Source organism: Haliotis cracherodii, unplaced genomic scaffold (assembly GCF_022045235.1).
Source record: "Haliotis cracherodii isolate W230 unplaced genomic scaffold, xgHalCrac1.p SCAF_15, whole genome shotgun sequence".
Lineage (NCBI taxonomy): Eukaryota > Metazoa > Mollusca > Gastropoda > Lepetellida > Haliotidae > Haliotis > Haliotis cracherodii.
In genome coordinates, this window is record NW_027266270.1 from 10,265,134 (window position 1) to 10,287,881 (window position 22,748).

Below are 22,748 nucleotides of genomic sequence, written 5' to 3' on the forward strand. Positions count from 1 at the left end.
TGTGAAATACATTGACGATGTTGAGTTTGTGGATTTGCACCAGATGATTTAATTGATTTAAGTAAAAAGTAAAAAATACTCTATTCGTTATTAGACATGCTCAGAAGAATCAATGACAGAATATTTCTGCAGTTTCTGATGTTCATTAAAAACAGAACACTTGTTGAAAGTCACTTGACGAATGTGATATATCTAGCGTTATCCATGGAAACTACATATGAATGTGACTTAGTTGTTTTCATCTACTCAATTCAGGGCTTAGTCTAAGAAGGTGCATACATGCATAAGGTATAACCTTAAAGAACATATACATGCATAAGCTATTACCTTAAAGAACATATACATGCATAAGGTATAACCTTAAAGAACATAAACATGCATAAGGTATAACCTGAAATAATATATACATGTACATGCATAAGGTATAACCTTAAAGAACACATACATGCATACGTTGTAACCTTAAAGAACATATACATGCATAAGTTGTAAACCTTGAAGAACATATACATGCATAAGGTATAACCCTAAAGAACAAATACATGCATAAGGTATAACCTTAAAGAACATATACATGCATAAGGTATAACCTTAAAGAACATAAACATGCATAAGGTATAACCTTAAAGAACATATACATGCATAAGGTATAACCTTTAAGAATACATACATGCATAAGTTATAACCTTAAAGAATATATACATGCATAAGGTATAACCTTAAAGAATACATACATGCATAAGCTATCACCTTAAAGAACATATACATGCATAAGGTATAACCTTAAAGAACATGTACATGCATAAGTTATAACCTTAAAGAACATATACACGCATAAGGTATAACCTGAAATAACATATACATGCATAAGGTATTACCTTAAAGAATACATACATGCATAAGTTGTAACCTGAAAGAACATATATATGCATAAGGTATAACTTTAAAGAACATATACATGCATAAGTTATAACCTTAAAGAACATAAACATGCATAAGTTATAACCTTAAAGAACATATACATGCATAAGGTATAATCTTAAAGAACATATACATGCATAAGGTATAACCTTAAAGAACATATACATGCATAAGTTATAACCTTAAAGAATACATACATGCATAAGTTATAACCTTAAAGAACATATACATGCATACGTTATAACCTTAAAGAACATATACATGCATAAGGTATAACCTTAAAGAACATAAGCATGCATAAGGTATAACCTTAAAGAACATATACAGGTTTAAGGTAAAACCTTAAGAGAAGATATGCAGATATAAGGTGAAAACTTTAAAGAACATATGTAGGTATAAGGTGTAACCTTAAAAGAACATATTGTTAATAACAAAACACAATTATTGCACATTTTGAGAGACATTTTCTCTCTAGCATAGTAACCTGCACCTTACCCTAAATGACATCATCACACCTTTATGCAGAATGATTATCCCCTGAAAAATGGTTAACACTTTGTATAAAATAGACGTAAAACTATATATCGACAAACATCACGAATTGACAATTTTTTTCTTGTTAAGGGTTAAATCACTTGAGATCAGCGAGCATTGAAGAAACAGTGAGGTTGTTTCCCCAAAAACATTTATATTACCATTCAAAGTCTCCTACACTACCGTCAGTATATACTCCCTTGACTATGGGGTAGCCTATTGGTTCAAACGTTTGCCCCTCCCGCCTAAACCCTGAGTACACGGAAACAATGTATGAAGCTTCTCTCTGATGACCCATTCACGATGCACCTAATACTCCCTTGAGGGTATGTCCATGGTTGCGACTAGTTCTTCCTGGCTTTGCAAAATATCCGGGTTTCTTGGTTCCCACAGTTTTAGATCCAAACTTATACTACTAATTGTTGTGTCGTGATCAACATCTGTCCCTGCTTCTGAAGGCTCCGTTTCTGAGGATTCAGATGGTGGTTCATTGTCTTCAACATTTGATCTGAAACATTGGTGAAGAGTCATAAAACCAAGATATCCAATGTGGCGGGACTGAACCGAACCGATTCAAACATTCCATATAATAAAGTTATTTCAAAATAATAGTGTCATCAGCATGGTCCAATCAGCACAACAGTAAACACATTAGGATTAGTTATATTAGAGGGAATCATGTGTCTCTATATGTGTTTGTTTCCGACAATCATGTCGACAACCTATATATGTATGCACGCAAACCTATCATAACACCTTACTACTACTTAAAAGGAAAATGAATGTAGAAGAAATGCACTATGTCGTTTCCATTAGGTCATGAAGAGTCTTGATCTTGACCCACAGCCACATCATGAACAGAAAGGTCCATGGTCCGGACTGTTTTTATGTTAATCTCGCCATTAACGTCAATAAAAACGAAAAATTGCCTTTTTATACTGTGTACACACGATTACCGTATTGCCCAACTATCGATATCTTTCAAATGAATTTAGAGTTGTGCTCAAAGACATATAAATAGGATTTAGTGTCCCCAGCTCACATTCTGTTCTGAGAATGCTCATTGACACGCTACCTGGGTAGAATAGGTCTTCAGCAATCCATACTTAAGTAAAAGGCGACTATGCTTGTCGTAAGAGGCGACTAACGGGATCGGGTGGACAGGCTCGCTGTCTTGGCTTATGCATGTCATCGTATCCAAATTGCGTGGATCGATGCTCATGATGTCAATCACAGGATTGTCTGGTCCAGATTCGTTTTTTTATAGACCGCTATCATATAGCTGGAATATTGCTGAGTGCGGCGTTAAACAACAAACAAAGAAACATTGACACTGACAAAAACACCTTGAGCTTACTTTTTCTTGTGAAAGTAGATTGCAGATGCCATGACTACTATAGTAACGACCAGCAGTGCAGCCAGGGAACCACTTATCCCGATCAGGAGATAACTCACCGTTGTGGGGATAACTGAAATCATATTTATCAAAATAAAACTTCTGTCAAAAGAAGAATATGACATAATGAAAAGCAGGTACAGCAATAGCGACATACGGCAGCGTGAAGACACTTCCAGTACACACCGAAGAACACACTCCGATGTTCGTGTGAAAATAAACGTTTGTGTGCGTGAGTGCGACAGCTTTGTTTCATGCCGGTTTGCACAATGTTTCAGTCGGAGGAAGCCCCAAGAGCACGGGTATGGTCACGGCTGACAAATCTAGAAACATAATCGGGGCGAACCGGGATTCGAATCATAGGTTTCTGGCGTGCCCAAGGGACGCAACTCTGCACAGCGAATCGCGGCGCCTTGGTCGACTGGGCCATCCGTGCCTCCAGCTGACACTGGAAACCTAACATGAACAGAATATCGACATGAATCAATCGTTATTGCACATAATCCCCATGACACATGTGACATTAGTGACCCCTGGTGTCATCAGTGACTTTCCGTGATCCATCCATATAAGTATGACTATTGTGCCCGGTGGAGTCGAGCCTGGCTGTTCTGTGGCTTTGCCGTTGTGTGTTCAATACTCACCTGGGTCTTCGCAATCAACTCCACCACATGTTCCGATCTTTGTCTCCAAGAGTGGATCTGTACAGTTCCGCCCACCATAGGCAGGTTCTGGGTCTGAGCAGTTTCTTTTCCGCACCAGATGTTTCGTTGTTACTGGTCCGCAAGTGGCAGGACATGGATTGTCTATCCACGTTGACCACAAGCCGGGTTGTCCATGCACTAAAACATATTATTGTGTCTGAACCAACGACTCACTTACAAGGCAGACAGAAAATAGATATAAAGTAATGTGTGGTTTGTAGGTATCATTCAGTAGATGATCTCCGGAAACCCCATGACATAATTTCAGCATCTTTTTCACAATTTCAAGAGCAATTCTTGAACCAAAAACTGTTTTTTGGGCGCTGAAAATAGAAAAGGTTTTCCGGAATTTCCCGAGCGGTCTCTTTCAACACGTACATGTACCTACATCCTGAGACAGACAAATAGTTACTCTGGATGATATGGCGCCGTTGTACCTTGTATGACATCATATCTTCCTATGATAACTGCGCTCCTGAGTTTATTACATTCAATCGAATACCACGTTTTGAGACTTTGAAAAATAATATTTGTCGAGAAATCCATGTGGTCCGAAGCTTTAAGAAATTATACAGGCCTTGAGTCCAATTTAACACGTTTTAAATAGTCAGATTGTGAAATATGCTTAACTGAAACGTAATCTCCGCTGAAAAAAAGAGTGTTTGACATATACAATATTCAGCAAAGTTGGTCGAATGACAAATCCACTTCGTCTTAATGTATGTACTATAAGCATTATAGGCCGCTTCAAAACGTTGAGTTGTATTTACCTTCTGACATTATAACATATTTAACGTACTTAGATTTAAGGGGGATACTTTATGGTGCAACACGACGTTTCGGAGTATATGCTTACTCCTTCGTCAGGTGAATGAATGCTATGAGCCAGAGTGAGTGAGTGAGTTGGGTTTAACGCCGCTTTTAACAGTATTCAAGTTATATCAATTGATCTCAGGTCTCAGACGTTTACCACTTCGGTGAAACCCACCCGCAAGGGTATGGTGCTAACAAAACTAGAAACATAATCGGGGCGAAAAGGGCTTCGAAGCCACAATCATAGGTTTCTGGCGTGCCAAAGGGACGCAACCCGGCACAGTGTGTGAAGCTGCTTGTACTAATCTGACTAGACTGATGCCGATTTATAGTGCAAGCCCACTGAGATACCATGCGGCAGTTTAACATGAATACCCCATCCAGACACAGTATACTGACTCCGAGCCGACCAGTCCTTGTTTTATCCCCTTAAATGCCGAGCAACAATAAGTACCATCTTTTAACGGCTTTTGGTATGACGCGGCGGGGGATCGAACCCCGGGTCTACCACAAGACCACGGAAGTGGTCTGACTGAAATAAGCTGACTCTGACTACGTACATAAGTGTTAAGCATATGTTTTGCTTTGTGCACACCACATTATCACGATTTTGAATAAACAGCGATTAAATGAATTTTCACATGAATTTTGACATGCAAAATAAACACAGAATAAAGCCATCGTAGTTTTTTTGTAAAACCAGATCCAGACCTTGTAACAGATACAATCTTTAACAAAAATGGTGTCAATCGCGAACACATTAGACAACTTTGAAACAGTAGGCTGACATTATTACCTGGACGTTCAGCAAACCCAAACATAATCTGAGCGAACCGGGATTCGAACCCACAATCATAGGTTTCTGGCGTGCTCAAGGGACGCAACTCTGCACAGCGAATCGCGGCGCATAAGACGACTGGGCCACCCGTGCCCCCTTATATATCGGACGGTAAGTTTCGATAACATGTCAAATAGCAAACAATCGTACCGCGACGATGTGGAACGTTCCTCCTAAATTAAGCGGACGCATCGTTTTACATTGAACTACTCTTTTAGCGGCAAATCTCTCACATGAGGCAAATGCACCAACACACCTTCACATGGTGGAACATCACAAGGTATTATATTGGTTTCCATCAAATGGTCCACACAATCGTCTCCAGCGTGCCTGGGTGAAGGATAGGTACATGTGCTATTTTTACTCTTTGTGGTTGTTGCAGAAACACCGCATGTTCTTGAGCATGGAAATATCGACCAGGACGACCACGTTCACACAATCCCATTAACTGTGATAAAATAACAATTTCAATTTGTCTTAAATATACAGGTGTGGCACGTTGTTCTTTTATCCAAAAACAAGTGCCACTTGAGGACGTAAGGAACCGATCTGTTCGTTCTCCAAACACCCCCTTGTCCATTCTGCGAGATTAACACTCACTTTAGGAGTATGCCTTTTGATCACAGCGGGCTGCTTCTAACACTGTTGTTGAAAACAGAGCAGAAATTGCTTTATTTAGTTGATGGAAGCATGGAAGTGCTTAGAATAATATTGACATACGTTTTGTCAAAGGATAGGATTCTACCGTAAACAAAAATACGTATTTCCATTTACGCAATAGTTTTAATAACCTGGGAAGACCACATCCAATCGGCTGAGTCTCTAATAGTTCTGACTTACAGCTGATATAATTGGACGTTCTTTTTCTTAACAACTTCCCCTCTTAGTCTGCACCACATGCGGCTGTACATGACGGGCCAGACCACGCTGACCAATTGGTAACATTATCATCCCCTGAACATTCAAATACATATCATTTCTTAAGATGTTTCAGAAATAACACCTATGCTAGATTGATGCGCCCATGTATATTGCAATATGAAGACACAATGCCATTTAGAAAGTGGTCAAATGTAACAAACATTGTTTGGGATAACACTTTCTGAGTAAAGTACAGATTCTCGTACTTTTTTGGGAAGTCCTGTCCGGGATTCGAACCCACACTGCCAGAGTGAGGAAACTAATCGCCAGCACTCAAAATCAGCGATCTAACCCAACCAGCCACCAAAAATGAAAGTCCGACAACCGGTAGTCTAGATCACGTACTTTGTGTACCCCTCTGTACGTGATCTAGACTAACAGTTCCACATTCATTATTGTGGAGGCCTCGGTGGGTGGGTTTCATTGGGAGGCAGTTTCGAATTTCGCTTTCCCCCAAATATCCATCACATTTTGCCCCGCCATATTGCGAAAGAGTACATTGCCTGTTTCTGGTGACAACCTTCGTGGCGTTGATGACGCAACTCACAAGAAATTTGGGATCATCCATCAACAGGAAAGCAGTTAAAACTTGTAGTGTTTCGTAACATCTTCCTCTTCCACCGCATACTATAATTGTTTCAGTTATCCATCCATACCCGAAATGGTATGAACAGTTTGTTGTTTTAATGCCGCACTCAGCAATATTCCAGCTATATGGTCGGCGGTCTGTAAATAATCGAGTCTGGACCAGACAATCCAGTGATTGATATCATGAGCAACGATCCACGCAATGGGGATCGATGACATGCATCAACCAAATCAGCGAGCCTGACCACCCGATCCCGTTAGTCGCCTTCTACGAAGAGCATAGGCACCTTTTTATGGCAGGCATGGGTTGCTGAAGACCTATTCTACCCTGGATCTTCACGGGTCTAATATATTAGATCTTAAACCATGAGACAACCTTAGGGTACAAAACACGGAACATGTACATACTCGGACATTCCGTGTGGTTACAGTTTCTCGTTTCGGTGTCCGTTAGATGCCCCGAGCAGTTGGCGCTACCAAACTGTGGGACAGGATTAGTGCAGGTCCTGTTCCTTGTCACCTTCTTCGTTGCATTACGTCCACAGGTTTCAGGACACTCAGGGTCATCCCATTCTCCCCATTCGGACATTCCGCTATCAACTACAATTAAAACAGATTCGTAAGTTACATATCCTGAAGATTACGAACTAGACTGTGCCGAAACGATGGGTGTCATGTCATGTAATTGTTTGCGAATAATCTGGACGTTATAATACACTGTACACACATGAGCACACGGTTCGGGCAAGTCCTGCTTGTGAACTATTCATGACACTACGTCAACACGTGACAGGACAATAAGGGTCCGAGGGTCACATCACAAAAAGGGTTGCCCATGTCTTCCCTTTCAGTTAATAAATAAAATGTAAATGTTATGCAAAACACAATAATGTTTTTATTTATGATTATATTTTTATCTTACGATGTTGCATTAAACGTAGCTGTCGTTGAAATAAAAGACATCTAAACATAGTATCTCCTGTACATAATGTGGTCATTACTATTATACGGTAGCACCTGTACATACTTGGGCAGGGGTCCAAACCACAAGATGACAACACGTTATCCTGAAGTGTGTCATTACAAAATAATCCACCATACTCCGGTATGGGATTATTGCATCTTCTGAGTCTCAGTGACGTTCCCGTGGCATTCTCCCCACAAGTTACATTACATCGTGGTTTGTCCCACTCGCCCCATTCAGACACGCCACCATGCACTGCGGAAACATAGATACAACAAACAGAGAGTGATGGTCATATGCTTTAACTTCTCGGCTGATAATAGTATTCTCCAAATGTCAACCTTAGATTCATCATCCACTCGTAATTGATATATTTTATTACGTCCTTTGTAATATTGATTTTTGAACGCACAATTGATAACATCTGCGTTGCAAAATTCGCCAAAAGCAACTTTATCGCACATAATCTGATCATTAACTTGTATTTACTGTTGAATAGTCCACAAATCATTTTGACCGATTGGAAAAAGCACCTTTTGAAAAGATTATGAGGGTTATGCAATGAAATAATACCATATTTCTCACAATAGGTATTATTTCTTTTTTGAAATATTTCGGTATGAAGTGCAGTGCTATACAATGCAAACACTGAAAATATAATATCTTACCTTTGCATGGTGATATATCCTTGCAAATCCCACTTTTTTCTTGAGAATTTGGCCCTTGACACGACAGCCCGCCTCGCAAAGGTTCAGTACATGTTCTGGTTCGTCTCAGTCTAGATGCAACGTTGATTCCACAAGTCTCAGGACATGATTCTTCTACCCAGGCACCCCAACTTTCGTAACTTCCATTAACTGCATCTACAGTTTTTAAAGGAATGTAAGTCGAAAGATATATTCGAACAAGTACTTTGTAATTATACACCTGTAGTCACCTAACTTGTGGAACATAATGAGAATAATGTAGGCCATATCAGTCTATTAACCGAAGCAAGCAGTTTTAATAGATATAGGTATTAGTTTGCTGTATTAAGAGTCAACGTATTAATATAAATATAGGCGTTTAATGATACATCTACCCACACATAATATATCATTCTATGCCATCGTATGCCTAATGTGTGGATCGGCGTTCATGATGTCAATCATTGTTTGGTCTACAGTCGATTATTTAGCCGTCATATAGCAAACAAACAAAGCTTATGTATGATCAAATCGACAATTATACTTAAATAGATACATTACCTGGGCATCGGGCTATTCCTTCACACAGTCCGTTCTTTATTTCAGAATCGTGATCGGCACATGATCCACCATTCCTTGGTGGAGGGTTGTCACAGCTCCTGTTTCTTCTAAGTTCAAGTTGAACCATAACTCCACATGTCTTTGGGCATATACCTTCCCATTCGCTCCATTCGCTGTAGTTACCATTAATAACCTCACCTGTTTCAAATCAAACCAACTATTAGTTGTTTTAAAACTTAAGTGCTTCATGACTACTTGAAACTGATTCATAAACGCAAGCTAGAGATATGGAGGGTATCGTCCAATCAACTCTACTTTTGGCAGAGATTTCTTGTGGATATGGGAAGGGTTTTGTCGCTTTTAATGCTGAAGTTAATATAAGTAGTGTGACAGTGTGTTCAATTGTGTACAGTACTATGAGATCAAATTTCGGATAGGTCTTCTAAGGGACCCATCATTTGAGAAGTGCGGGTAGATGAATTTCAGGTACAGTTGCAAAAGCAGATTTTTTAAACTTAAAACTATGAGCCTAAATATCTTTCCACACAAAACATGACATTAGATATTTTCCTTTTTAAAAGTGGTTAAACGCCTAAGAACCCCCTTCACTTGCGGGTCTACATCAGCTGCAACTCCTTTATATGACGAAGCCCAGGTGATACATGGGGGATGATTATTCTCTGGCGCTGTGCTTGGTCCCTGATCCTCAATTTTGCCAACCAAACGTCATGCCTATTCCAAATTGTTTCATCAAAATATTAATACAATCGGTTACGTTCGCTTTAGGTGTTCGTCCAACATTGCAAGTGTTGCTGTTCCTAGAAGTCGAGATAGAACTTTGAATACGGTAATATCCAACTAAACTCACTCACTTTGATCGATAATATTGTGAGGACTGTTTCACATGCTCAGAAATATGTATTTGTCAAAAGTCTCGCATGAACAGCTACATACTGCCGCGTTACACTTCTCTCACCGCATGACGTCAGATTGCAGGGTATCCGACGAGAATCCTGCAACTTATGGCCTTGTTGTTCACATGTCATTCCATTCCCCTCTGGTAATGGGTCATCGCAGAGCCTCTGTCTTATCGAGATGCCTGTGACATTGTTCCCACATGTTTGATCACACTGAACCTCAGTCCATGCCAGCCATTCAGAAACACCGCCATTCACATCTGAAAAAAACAGTGTCGTTACGTTCAGTATTCTCTCCCATTATAACGCTATAGAATCATAGGCTCAATCATCCACCAAAACAGACACCACAGAGAGCTATCGTTATCACATATTTTGATAAATGATCCTTTTGACGAAACTGAATTTGCAACGTTTGATCAGGTATGCTTGCGCTGCTGAGACCTGGTTTGAAAACCAACATGCATTTACATCCAGAGGTGTACACCTTATAAAACAAGGGACAAAACAGCAAATCAGCTGTTTATATCTTGCAACGACAACATCGTTGAAGGTTCTTCTTAAGACATATTCAATACAGGTAATATAATCTTAATATTATGTCATCATAGCTGACCTACTATGGTGACCTACCTTTGGTTATTGGTGATCTATAGCCCTTTTTTATTTTGTACTGTTATCAATTGTTATGAATTTTATTATGATATGCTAGTTTTAAAATCTGCATCTGTGATAGTCTAGTGTTTTTGCTGTCCTTTGTCGACAGATTGTAATGTCTATATTTCTAATGTACAACTTGATTTAGTCACGATATGGCTGAAATACTGCCGATGTGACTATAAATCTTAACTCACTCACTCATCATAGCTGAGACACAGCACCTTAAACGCCTTAAAAGTTGCAAGACATGTCAGCTGTGGCAACAAAATGAAGCTGAACATGATAACAGATCGAACTCTGGAACTTGCCCTGAATATAAACATTTGCAAGTGATGCAGCCGCACTATGAGTGTGTTATATTGCAATACACATCCTACAGTTTATTTTTGGCGATTTTTGTACGATGTCAACGTAATGTCAAAACCATATTTCTTTTACGTTGCAGCTCTTTATTTTTTTAAAATCGATGACTGAATTTTTTTGTTACAACTGAACACAATCTACTTTGTGAGGGCGGTCGGGTAGCCTAGAGGTTAAAGCGTTAGCTCTTCACGCCGAAGACCCGGGTTCGATTCCCGACATGGGTACAATGTGTGAAGACCATTTGTGGTGTCCCACGCCGTGATATTGCTGGAATATTGCTAAAAGCGGCGTAAAACCATACTCACTCACTCACTCTAATTTGTGAAAGCCAGTATGAACCAAATTTGTTTGAGTAGGAGGTTAGGCACCCTACCACAGTTCAGTGGATTTGCCTCCCTTACACCAGTGTTTTGGTAATCGTAAACCGATCACGTGACGCACGTGACTGCATCAAGTCTCTTTCTGCGTACACCAGCAAGCAGCCAAACGCGAATTTCATAGGCAACATATTATTTATCCCTTCCCTCCCAGCCCAATTTTGCTTTCTTTGTCAATGGGTTTACGTGTTAATATTGTAATGTAAACATGTTTTTCATCAGGACCAAGTTTGGTAAATCAATACTTCTTGCATCATACTTCTCGCATAATGAGTATGCATATCTGTTCATTAGCAATATAAATCAATGATTCACTGAATGCATAAGGATGTGTTTAGTGCTCTAATTTTCTTCGTGTTTCAGTGCCTCCCACCAGTATACTATATAACTTGGTGCAGCAATAGTTGGCGGAGGTCGTGGCAGGCAACTCATATTTTCTCATTAACACTCATTAACTGTAAGTAAGTTCAGCCTCAACATGCTAACTGCACCTCATATAGTGTACCCAAACCACAGAGGATGACAGTGTATGTAATGACACAGGATGGACTGCAGCTCATGCCTCACGTTGTGTTTAGCCTCGGAGGATGAACTGAACTGTCATCTCTATTCCGGCCCATTTGGTCATGTGTATATTCCGGCCCATTTGATCATATGTATATTCCGGCCCATTTGGTCATGATGTGTATATTCCGGCCCATTTGGTCATGATGTGTATATTCCGGCCCATTTGGTCATGTGTATATTCCGGCCCATTTGGTCATGATGTGTATATTCCGGCCCATTTGGTCATGATGTGTATATTCCGGCCCATTTGGTCATGGTGTGTATATTCCGGCCCATTTGGTCTTGATGTGTATGTTCCGGCCCATTTGGTCATGATTTGGTAGTTACTCCATTGCGTCTCGATGTGTACCCATCTAAACCTCGGACGCAAGCAATGTAACTGCATTGCTGTGAACTGTGTAACACTGCTTGTCGCGACTTCCGTCTGTATTGTTATGTAATAAAGCTGCCCGTTTTTGCCACTGAAGAAGCATCGTGTCATCTTTTGTATTCTTTCATTCACACTTAATCGCAGTTTGAACAATATGGTGTGCGTTAAACACAGTGTTTTGATTAGTCCACGTCATTTAATGATTCATGCGAGATCGATCAGCTGACTAAGATCTATGAAGTAAAGTTGGACAATGCAGGCATACCTAGTTGGTCGAACATATTGTTGATTCATTGTTACAAGCATACATGTTTCATGTCAATATAAATGTCCACTTTCTCAGTGTACACATAAATCCCTTACCATTTCACTTCAATTTGGTTTGGATTTTAGTATTTTGTGTCATCGATAATGTCTTTGAGAAAGTATTTCAACAAATACTTTACATCTCATAACAGACTGGCTATATCAAAAGAAAGTTATGTAAACAGAGTTTGGCCAAAGAATAAGTTAAAATATGAAGAGACGTATAAACGAGGTAGTCTATCAATGTGTCTATCAATGTACATCTTACACCACTTGGGTGTTACAGCTACATCTAAAGGTACAAATAAAATATCTTACCTAGCGAATATGACGGCACAATCCAAAGGAGGAAAATCCATGAAAATACTAATGGCATATTCTCAGCAACCGGATTGCTAATTTGCCGACAACAGCGTCAGGCTCAACATGAACTGCATACACATCGTCTACATTCACGTTACCATATGTGGTAGCTAAAGACGATCTGAACTAAGTAAACTTTGTATCAGTGACAGAAACTAATAACGGAATGTTGATCTTTATTTGACTGTTACCTAAAGCTAAAGGAAACCCACGACCCGTTAGGGTGTCATTTCAAGAAAGAGAATGTTCACGCTGCCGACGCCCATGAATAGAATACGATTACGCTTAAGTAATATCTCAGGTGCGTGTTAAAACATCTGTTTGTGCGACCAAGTATTTGAATGGGGTTTGCGTGGACTTACAATGTACATGTGCGCTGTGTGTTAGGCATAACAGAACTAATGCTGATCTCTTCACTGACTCATTCACACCTCAGAGAAGATACTCATTTATAAATGCGCAATGCATTAATGCCCATACTTGTATAACAGAGATTACAAAGAAATGCTATTTCTACATGCGTACTTCTACTGTGTAACAAATAAAAAGTAATTTTTGAATGTCACCTTTCACTGGTATATGCTTTCTCAAGTTACACATATCGCGAGTGTGACATTGTTCGGCTCGTCATGCCGCTCTATTCACCACTGGGGCAATCGGGAAGTGGTTTAAGGCGTTCGCTCGTCACGTCGAAGACCCGGGTTCAATTCCCGACATGGGTACAATGTCTGAAGCCTATTCCTGGTGTTCCCGGGCGTGATATTGCTGGAATATTGCGGAAAGCGGCGTAAAACCATACTCACTCTCTATTTACCACTGCCGTTCGTTGGTTGGTTGAAGCCAGTCAATAGTATTCAACGCCGTGATACGTTTGGAATATTGTCAGAATCGGTCTGGTAATAAGCATTCGCAATCTCGACTAAATATTAACGATATCAGGTTTTCGCGATCCTACCCAACCAAGGAAAGTCAATTGTTCACCCGAAAAAGCATGGCATCACATGGGGCAAATCAAAAAAGGAATTGCATCGGACATATTTTTTGTCATTGAATTGCGTGTCTACCATAAAACGTTTTGAAAGTTTTATTAAGGCCTTAAATGGTGTAACGCAGACCAAATAACATTTTGGCTCGAGCTTTTTTAAAGTTAAGAAATGTAGAAAACACTAAAAATGGGCTAACATCACTATTCGATTCATAAGCATACGCTCGCCAAATAGCCGGGATTGTCAGCAGAGATCTCTTATAATTAGCAAACAGGTTTCCTCGCTTTTATGCACACATTGTTCCCATATAAGGGCAATCAAGACCATGCATTCCGCATAGTGAAGGGGAGCGTTAAATGCTGGGCTACCCCACACCCCTTAAACGTAAAATGTTATTGACAGAAAATAATCTCGATTTTCTAACGCAACAGATTCCTTTGAGTATAATAAGCAAATTAGACGTGAAAACGATGGATCACTGGAAAATAAGCGATGTCATCAGGTATCGGCTGTGAGAAGAGTATTTTAAGTCAAAAGAATGTATCCCATGTACATGTGTTACTGCCTCATGAGTTTTTCAAATTGAAAATAAACAAGTATTCGATAAATAAGAAAACAATCGAAAGGAATGTACATCTGCACTTCGTTTATCATTTTATTTTAGTTACAACGCAAATTCTATTACAAAGTAGACACAATTTATTCTATTATCATTTACTTTAATCACGTTGAATCATTTTCAATCCCTGATCTCTATTTCGTCAGTTTACAATAAGGGTTTTTTAAATAGTTTTGAAATCCGTAAATCACAATCGAAACCAAATTTTAAGAATTTCGAGTGGCGAGTGCCACTGACGAGTGCAGACAGGACGAGCTTCTCCTTTTCCCTAACACTATATGTCATCAAATATATTCAGTGAAGCTTCCATAAAATTCTTTTCCAACGATTTTGACTTGACATTCGAGACTGGCGTTGATTTTTTATATGTATGTAACGGCGCACATAACAATATTCCAGCTATAAGGTGGCAGACTGTAAGAAAGCGAGTCTGAATCAGACAATCCACAGTTGTATGGCAGAGGATCGTCACATGCCCTACTCCTCTCTTTTAAGTTTGTGTCCATTGATATTGCCGACTTCGGCGTTAAACAACAAACAAACCATTCACTCAGCGACATGACCTGTAACATGTATTATCAATTTCGATTCAAAACAATTATCGTCTTTCGTATGTCGCGGCAGGGGATCGAACCCGTGACCGTCTGCTTTCCGGACGGACGCTCTACCACAAACCAACGGAAGCGGTCAGTGTCTCTAAATTCATTTCTTCTTTTTACTCAAACACGAAACTGGAAATACAAAATGTTTTTGTTGGGTTTTTTTTTTTCATTTAAACTTCCTTCTATTCATCCATTATGTATGAGTAGAACAGCAGTGAATTTGAACATTTGCAAAGGGATCCCCCGAACTGACCCGTTTTGTCGTTGGCTAGTTAATGTTAGCATTGTCGAGTTTATAATTCTCTTGAGGATACCCGTACCGCCATAGCATTGATTGACATTTTGACTCGGGATTATATTGGTAGACCCATGGTTCATCACCCGTTACGGATCTTTTTTTTCAATTTGACGAAATTTTCCTCTTTTAGCACTTTAGCTTAATTTTCTTTGGCAGTGTCAGTGCTTTTTTCCCTTTGGCACCAAACGAGCAGATATCTTATTCATCTGTAAATGTTCATGGATAATAGTTTCAATGGATCAATGACTCAGAGCTGTGACTTCCTCAAGTTCAGCAATGACAAAACGTCTATCCGACAGTATTAGTTTTTTTTATATCTCCTTGTCTGAATCTTCATTGATGGAAGTTGAGGGACGTCAAGGTCATTATTAAGGCTTATTCTCACAGCCTTAAACAATGCTGCCCAACGTTTAGCAGTGGAATAGCTAGGGCACTTATGACATGCGGTCATAAATTTCTTGGGGAGTACTCGTTCTTTTCCATTTCCGTGTCCATTTGGACTTATATCACTTTCAACTGGCTGTCACTTATATAAACGACCTCAACAGACCTCAACAGACTAAACAATGTACAACATTTAGGGGTTCACCTTGTTATGGCCCATAGTTGGAAGTTAGTCAGGCTTTGAACTTTTGGCCAGCAATCATATTTCGTATTTCTTATTTTGAAATCTCATCTCTCCAAATATTTGTAGTGTGTCTTATCTCGGCCTATGTGACTTCCGATGGCTTTCGCTTCTATCGATGTGTCACATCTTTCCTATTATCTTCCTGTCACCATCTTCTGTCAGTACTCGCAAGTCGATCCTGACATTTCAAAAAAGATTCATTTCCTGTAATTTTACGCATTTGACATTAAACATGTTTCGTGGACAAATTATTGTGGTACATTTGCATGACAATATACTTGTGAATGTATGATAAGGATATATATCTAAAAGTTTAAAAATATTAAATATTATATATATAACGCATACCATTGTAATGTTTTCATTAACGATATTGTAATTATTCGTTTCATATAATGACTTTCAATGGCATGTTCAAAAAGTTTAAGTTTTAAGTTTATTTACATGTGATACATTCTTTCGAAGGTAGATTAATATTGTCACAGGCAGCAGATTGACAGCCATAGGTAGGTAACTTCATATTTACATTTATTAGTGTAATAATACGAGACGGTGAGCGCAGTGTCGGAAAAGTGAAGCTCCTAAAAACGAAATGTCAAACTCATTTTGAGGCAAAAGGGGTATATGCATTTCAGATGAGATTAGAATAGCCTGAAATTTATATCACCAAACTTGATTTTACTTATTCCTATAGAAGTTTGGTTTGTGACAAGGCTTTACTTTACGGGATGGTTGTCTCCCCACACACATAGATGTTACCTGCGCACTGCTATAAACCCAACAACTGCTTAAGAAATGTTCTTTGCACCTTTTCAATACATTCAGTTTATGAGCAATCCCAATTTTTTCAACCATAGTGCTAAACAAAAGTATCAAACAAATCCAAAGACGACTTTATATCTAATTTATGTTTTCGCATTTCAAAACCTTTACAGCTTTGATGTGTTTAGCATTTAAAGACCGTTTAACTCCCAGATAATTAAAGAGAATACCAATTTGTAAGGGTGTGTATTGGTGTGGTTAACAGGTTTGTTTGTTTGTTGTATAGCGCCGCACTCAGCAATATTCAAAGCTGTATGACGGATGTGGGTAAATATTCGAGTCTGGATCAGACAATCCAGTGATGGGCATTGATCCATGGAATTAACGGTTAAATTTGACTTTCTGAAAACAACGTTAACCTTACTTTTTTCAATGTTAACTTAACCTTCAACCCCAATGTTTGACAGTAAGTGTGTAGAGTATCCAAACAATCTTGACGGTCACTTGGTGATTTACTAATCATTACCATGCCATCAGCAAATAGTAGTAGATAGAGAATTAAATCTTCCATTCTAAATCTTCAAGTGTTACCACTAAAAATAAACTTCCAAATCTTCAATAAAAAGAAAATAAGCAGTGGTAATAATATTTCACCCTTTCTAATCCAGAGTAAAATTCGGGACTACACTTATTAACTATTTCATTTCGTTATACATACAGCGACAAAATGTTAGAAATTTACCAAACGCTTTCTGGTTGTAGACAAATACACAAAATAATGTATCGTGTCTTATGATTTTATCAATAAATGGAATGTCAGACAAAATTGGCATCAACGGTGCTGCAAACCTTCTTTAAACATTTTTAACATTTTTCCAGCCTGGCATTTCAAACCGTTGTGAAAACTTTCACAAAAGTATTTGACAATGCTATGCATCTATAATTATGGGCATTCCCTGCTTACTTTACTTTATTTCGTAACCTATTTAATGGAAGCGTTCTAGTGATATAAACATATTTATTTCCATAAAGTGGAGGGATTGGCAAACAAGCAAATTTTGCTTATCTGAATGCCGCTCCCAAACATAATACACATACAAATTAAAATGTATTGAAAGTGACATAAGAAATAGCATACATTATATAATTGACATAAAAGATAAGTATTGTTCTGAAGTGTTTAATTACTGGATTATCTTTCGTAACTACAGCTACGTTGTTATTTACACCCAGCACAACAAAAACGCAGTATTTATATAGCAAAGTAAAAATCTCTGAATTGGCAAGAAAATAAAACTGTGATCTGATTTCAAAATTTCAAGATTCGTTAAATGTGAATTACCATTTAGAATTGAATTTAATTCGTAGTCTTTAACGAAATAATACATATTTTGCCTAAATGTACTGTTTAAGGGAAAGAAAGAAATGCAGTGCATCTTCCGTGTAATAGCTACAACAACATCAAGCGTTCTCATGTAGAGGATGTTCTGTTCGCTCTGTTTCTAGTTGTCTTGTTTCTATACATCTCCAACTTGATGACCGTAAAGTTTGCTGCATTCTGTCAAAAGTTATTGTTGTTCTTGTTGTTGGTGGTGGTGCACTAAGTGTTTAAGAGGTCGCCTTCTGCCTTAGCAATTTTATCTGACCTGTCCCTCTTTGGGACTCATGTGTGTGAGTAGGGTACACATATCTATTGTGAGTTTGGTAGTCACATAAATTCTGTAGTATTCATAAGTAGACAGAAAAGTACATATAGCATCGAAATCCACCCGCTTCATACTTATACAGAATAATTCACAATATATTGTCTCTTCTCTACAGCAATCGGACATCTGGCCGACACTGGCCTGAAATATTCTTGATCAGAGTGGTAAGTGGTAATGGGGTAACAGCTAAACACGTATCGACCAGACATCTTAGATCCAAGGCAGTCTCGCTTTTTGCTCAACACCAACAACACATTTTCAAGTAGGACACAAAGACCCCACTCAGCTAAGGCTACACACGGCATCCCGCAACAACACCAACACCAGAATTCGTGGTAAACACCAATTTAAATCCAACCAAACATTTTTGTGGCGAACTGTCAAGACGATTGGAACAATTGCACCAAATGATGACAATTGCAGATAGCCTCTTCAGGCAGCCATTATCTAGGCATATCCACTTATCCCTATGGCCCTTGACAGCCGTCTGATTGATTCCGAAGTTGTAATGCTAAAGTGGATGCAAATGGTGGTCAACGGAATATCATGTTCAGTTTGAGTTTATAGCTATTAACCCACTTACATATTGTATATGCATAAACTTAAATACATTATTCTTTACTTTTGCGTTTCTGTTGCGTTTCAGTACTAGTATATAAATATGGATTTCGTGATTATCTCCCTTGTACTGAAGGAGTTGCTATGTGGCTTCATTGTTCTGTGTTGTTATGAGGTCTTGTCCGGGTTAGACGGAGCCTTCAGCAACCCACGCTTGTAGTAAGATGCGACAAACGAGATCAGGTTTTCAAGTTCGCTGACTTCATTGTCGCATGTCATTGTGTCCCAATTACTTAGGACGATGCTCATGATGTCAAGCGCTAGATTGTCTTGTCCCGATTCGATTGTTTATAGACCATGGTCATATACTTGGAATATTGCTAAATGTGTTAAACAACAAATAAACGAAACGTCACGCACGGCAATACTTTATTACTCATGTATAGACAAGAGGTTCATTGGAACAGACAGCACTCGCCTATAAATAATGTAGTTTATAATTTCACTTTCTTTGTGAGTACTTGTTTAACAGTGGTGCTGAATCTTTCGTGCACTTAATTTGCTTTACGGCCTCGCGCCATAAGAAGGTCATAAATGGCATGATATCCTTTTTGCCTTGCTATCATGGCAGCCGTGTTCCTATTATTGTTCCTGTTGTTAATGTCCACAATGTCATGAGACAAGACATACTTTACAATCTTTAAATGTCCCCTGAGAGAGCTCAAATGGAGGATGGTGTCACCTGCAGAATCAACCAGGGAAGCATCACCGCCTTCATTCAGAAGTAGGCTCAGCACTTTCCTATGTCCAAAATATGCCGCAATCAGCAATGAGGTCCACCCATACCTTCCTCTACTGTTGATATCTACTATATCCTGTGATAGAAGATAACTCACCATCTTCACATGTCCCCCGATACAGGCCCGATGAAGGATGTTGTCACCATTATCACCCACATGAGAAACATCACTGCCTTTACTAACAAGTAGATCAAAAATTTCTCTGTGTCCAAAATACGCCGCAAGCATCAACGACGTCCGCCCAGACGCCCATCTACTGTTCATATCTACAAAGTCCTGTGACAGAAGATACCTAACCATCTGCACATGACCTCCATCAATTGCTACGTGAAGAAGGCTGCAATTGTAATCATCCAATAGTGATACATTACCTTGCATACACACTAGAAAATCAAACGCATCTCTATGGCCATAATATGCCGCTCTCATCAGTGGGGTTCTTCCGAACTTCCCTCTACTGTCAATGTCACCAATGTCCTTCGAGAGAACAAACTTCATTATGTTCACATGTCCGCCAATAGTGGCAAGATGAAGAATATTGTCATTGTTCTGATCGACAAGCGACACGTTTGCTCCTTTACTGATAAGTAGGCCAAACACGTGTATATGCCCCCACAATGCCGCAATCATCACTGATGTCCTCCCACCCTTGCCTCTACTGTTAACATCAATAATGTTCTGTGACATGATATACCTTGCCATCTCCACCTTTCCACTGCGGCAGGTCAAGTGTAGGATGTTATTACGGTCATCATCCATTTGTGACATATTAGCTCCTCCACCTTTTAAAAAGTCAAAGATTTCTCGATGTCCCCCATGGGCCGCTATCATGAGAGGTGTCCTGCCGTGTTCCTTTCCTCTACTGTTGATATCCACCAGACCCTTTGACAAGATGCGCTTCACTTGACCAAGATCCCCTTCCAGACATGCTTTGTGAAGTGGATTGTTTTCTGAAATGTTTTTCTTATCATGTGGAGAACTCTCCGAGTAGTTATGTTTTTCATCTGTAGATATGTAAACAAGAATTAATTATGTTAATAATAACACTACAATGATATTCATTGTTAAAAGCATTCATAGACGAAATATGTCCAGAATTGTTTATTCATTACTGACTTGCTATTAGTGTTAACTTTATATAATAACATAGCATATATCTAAACATGTACCTGAAGTGTTTGAAGCAAAGCAATCATCACGAAAATGCAGTCTATTTTAATTTCGGACTTTCTTTAGAATTATTCAAAGCTTCCGATATTAGACATTCGATTATACATTCAACAAAGCAAATATAGAAACAGTGCACAACTCTAAATATATGTTATATGTATCAGCTTATCTGTTTTCTTTTCACCATATTTTGTGTGTTTTTTCTCAAAAGAATAATTGAAATACCAATGGTTCATAAACAACAGGAACAGGAACAGCAACACATTACGACTACACTTTCACTTTCATGCAGTTCAACCTTAACACATCTGGTGTTATAACTGATGTGCAGTGGTTCATGCATGATGTTTTCAAAGCTATTTTACCCTTTACACTAAATGGAATCTGTTTCGACGGATGATCAAAACTGGCTATTCTATTGCATTGACGCTATATATTTCTGAGCAAATCTTCCATTCTATTTTCTGTTAACAAGTGTTGAACAAAAAATTAATATAATAACTATTTCGAAATAATAATTAATATAACAACCCGTGAATAGGTCAATTAAACATCGTTTACATCAACGTCCACAGTGGCAAAAGTTTAAGTTTTGCTGCTCTGATTTATCATACATCTTGCATTAGCACTCTTTTCTTTGTCCAGTTCTTCAGGCTTCTCAATAACTTTAAACTTGTGACCATTCCCTTACCTGGTATTAGTAATCAGATGAGATGTAGATTGATGTTACTATTCATGACGAAATCATACTTCTTACCCAGCCCCGAGGTCATGCAGTATATACATACGCGACACACAGCTAATAAACCTCGATGTTACAAATTACCTTTTACACGGACAGCTTTGCCAGATTGAGTGTACAAGCATCGTGACCTCAAACCACACGTGTTAGTCCCAATCCGGTCCTACAGTCAGGGGTAGTAATGATCATAAGAAAATATATAGCTGTTCAATTTAACATGTTGTTGAATTAGCCTCATGCCATTGAGATAAACATAATGTTGCACATGTATATCTTAGAGTCAATATGTAAAATGAGTCAATGAGTAAAATGTGTGTTTTCACCAAAATATTTCCGTCATTTTTCAATTACTTTTCTGTCAGAAAGACTAACATTCATAAAGAAGTTCAATGGGGCTTACAATCATCACAATAGACTTATTATACAATGATTAGAAGCCAAACCATTTAAAAAAAACATACATGGACTTCAGTTGTCTATGAACCCTATCATTTTCAATCATTGGGTGATGAAAAAGAGCTTTCAAATGTTTGGAATTTGTCATCATAATATAAAATATGTAAAAATAATTGTTAAGTGACTCAAATATTTTATCGTTCTCTAAAGTGAACATTTCAGTCGCTTTACACATTGACTGTAATATATATGCTATCATATATGTTGTATCAGTACATTTTTGACAAACTACATACCAACACTCATCATGTTCATCAGAAACCACATTCAGTGACAATCCTATATCATAACCTGGATATTCCAGGGTAGAATAGGTTTTCAGCAACCCATGCTTGCCGTAAAAAGTTAATATGCATGTCATCGATCCCACTTGCGTGGATCGATGCTCATGATATCAATCATTGGATTGTCTGGTCCAGATTCGATTATTTACAGACCGCCGTCATGTAGCTGGAATATTGCTGAGTGCGGCGTTAAACAACAAACCAGCCAACCAAATCATGACCTGTGATTATAGGTGGTGGTTTCACTGAGAATATACCCAGAATTGAGTGTAATGGAACAAACTAAGA

At 38.6% G+C, this 22,748-nt stretch overlaps 1 protein-coding gene across 1 annotated transcript; it reads right to left on the bottom strand.

The window, feature by feature from the left end:
* Nucleotides 1-1,334: 1,334 nt before the first annotated feature.
* Nucleotides 1,335-21,751, bottom strand: LOC139462697 (uncharacterized). Its single transcript, XM_071244525.1, has 11 exons — nt 21,736-21,751; nt 19,905-20,812; nt 12,805-12,886; nt 9,903-10,103; nt 8,927-9,124; nt 8,348-8,542; nt 7,743-7,934; nt 7,124-7,315; nt 3,496-3,693; nt 2,813-2,924; nt 1,335-1,963 (listed from the first exon to the last, which is right to left on the bottom strand). The coding sequence occupies exons 1-11, from the start codon at nt 21,749-21,751 to the stop codon at nt 1,765-1,767; spliced, it is 2,493 nt and encodes an 830-aa protein (XP_071100626.1). The 3' UTR covers nt 1,335-1,764.
* Nucleotides 21,752-22,748: the final 997 nt, after the last annotated feature.

Excerpts from the sequence above, each read along its gene's own strand:
- LOC139462697 (XM_071244525.1), bottom strand. Across the intron at positions 3,694-7,123 it reads TAACCACACGGAATGTCCGA|TGCATGGACAACCCGGCTTG; the intron begins GTATGTACATGT and ends AATATGTTTTAG. Across the intron at positions 2,925-3,495 it reads AGTTGATTGCGAAGACCCAG|TTATCCCCACAACGGTGAGT; the intron begins GTGAGTATTGAA and ends ATATGATTTCAG.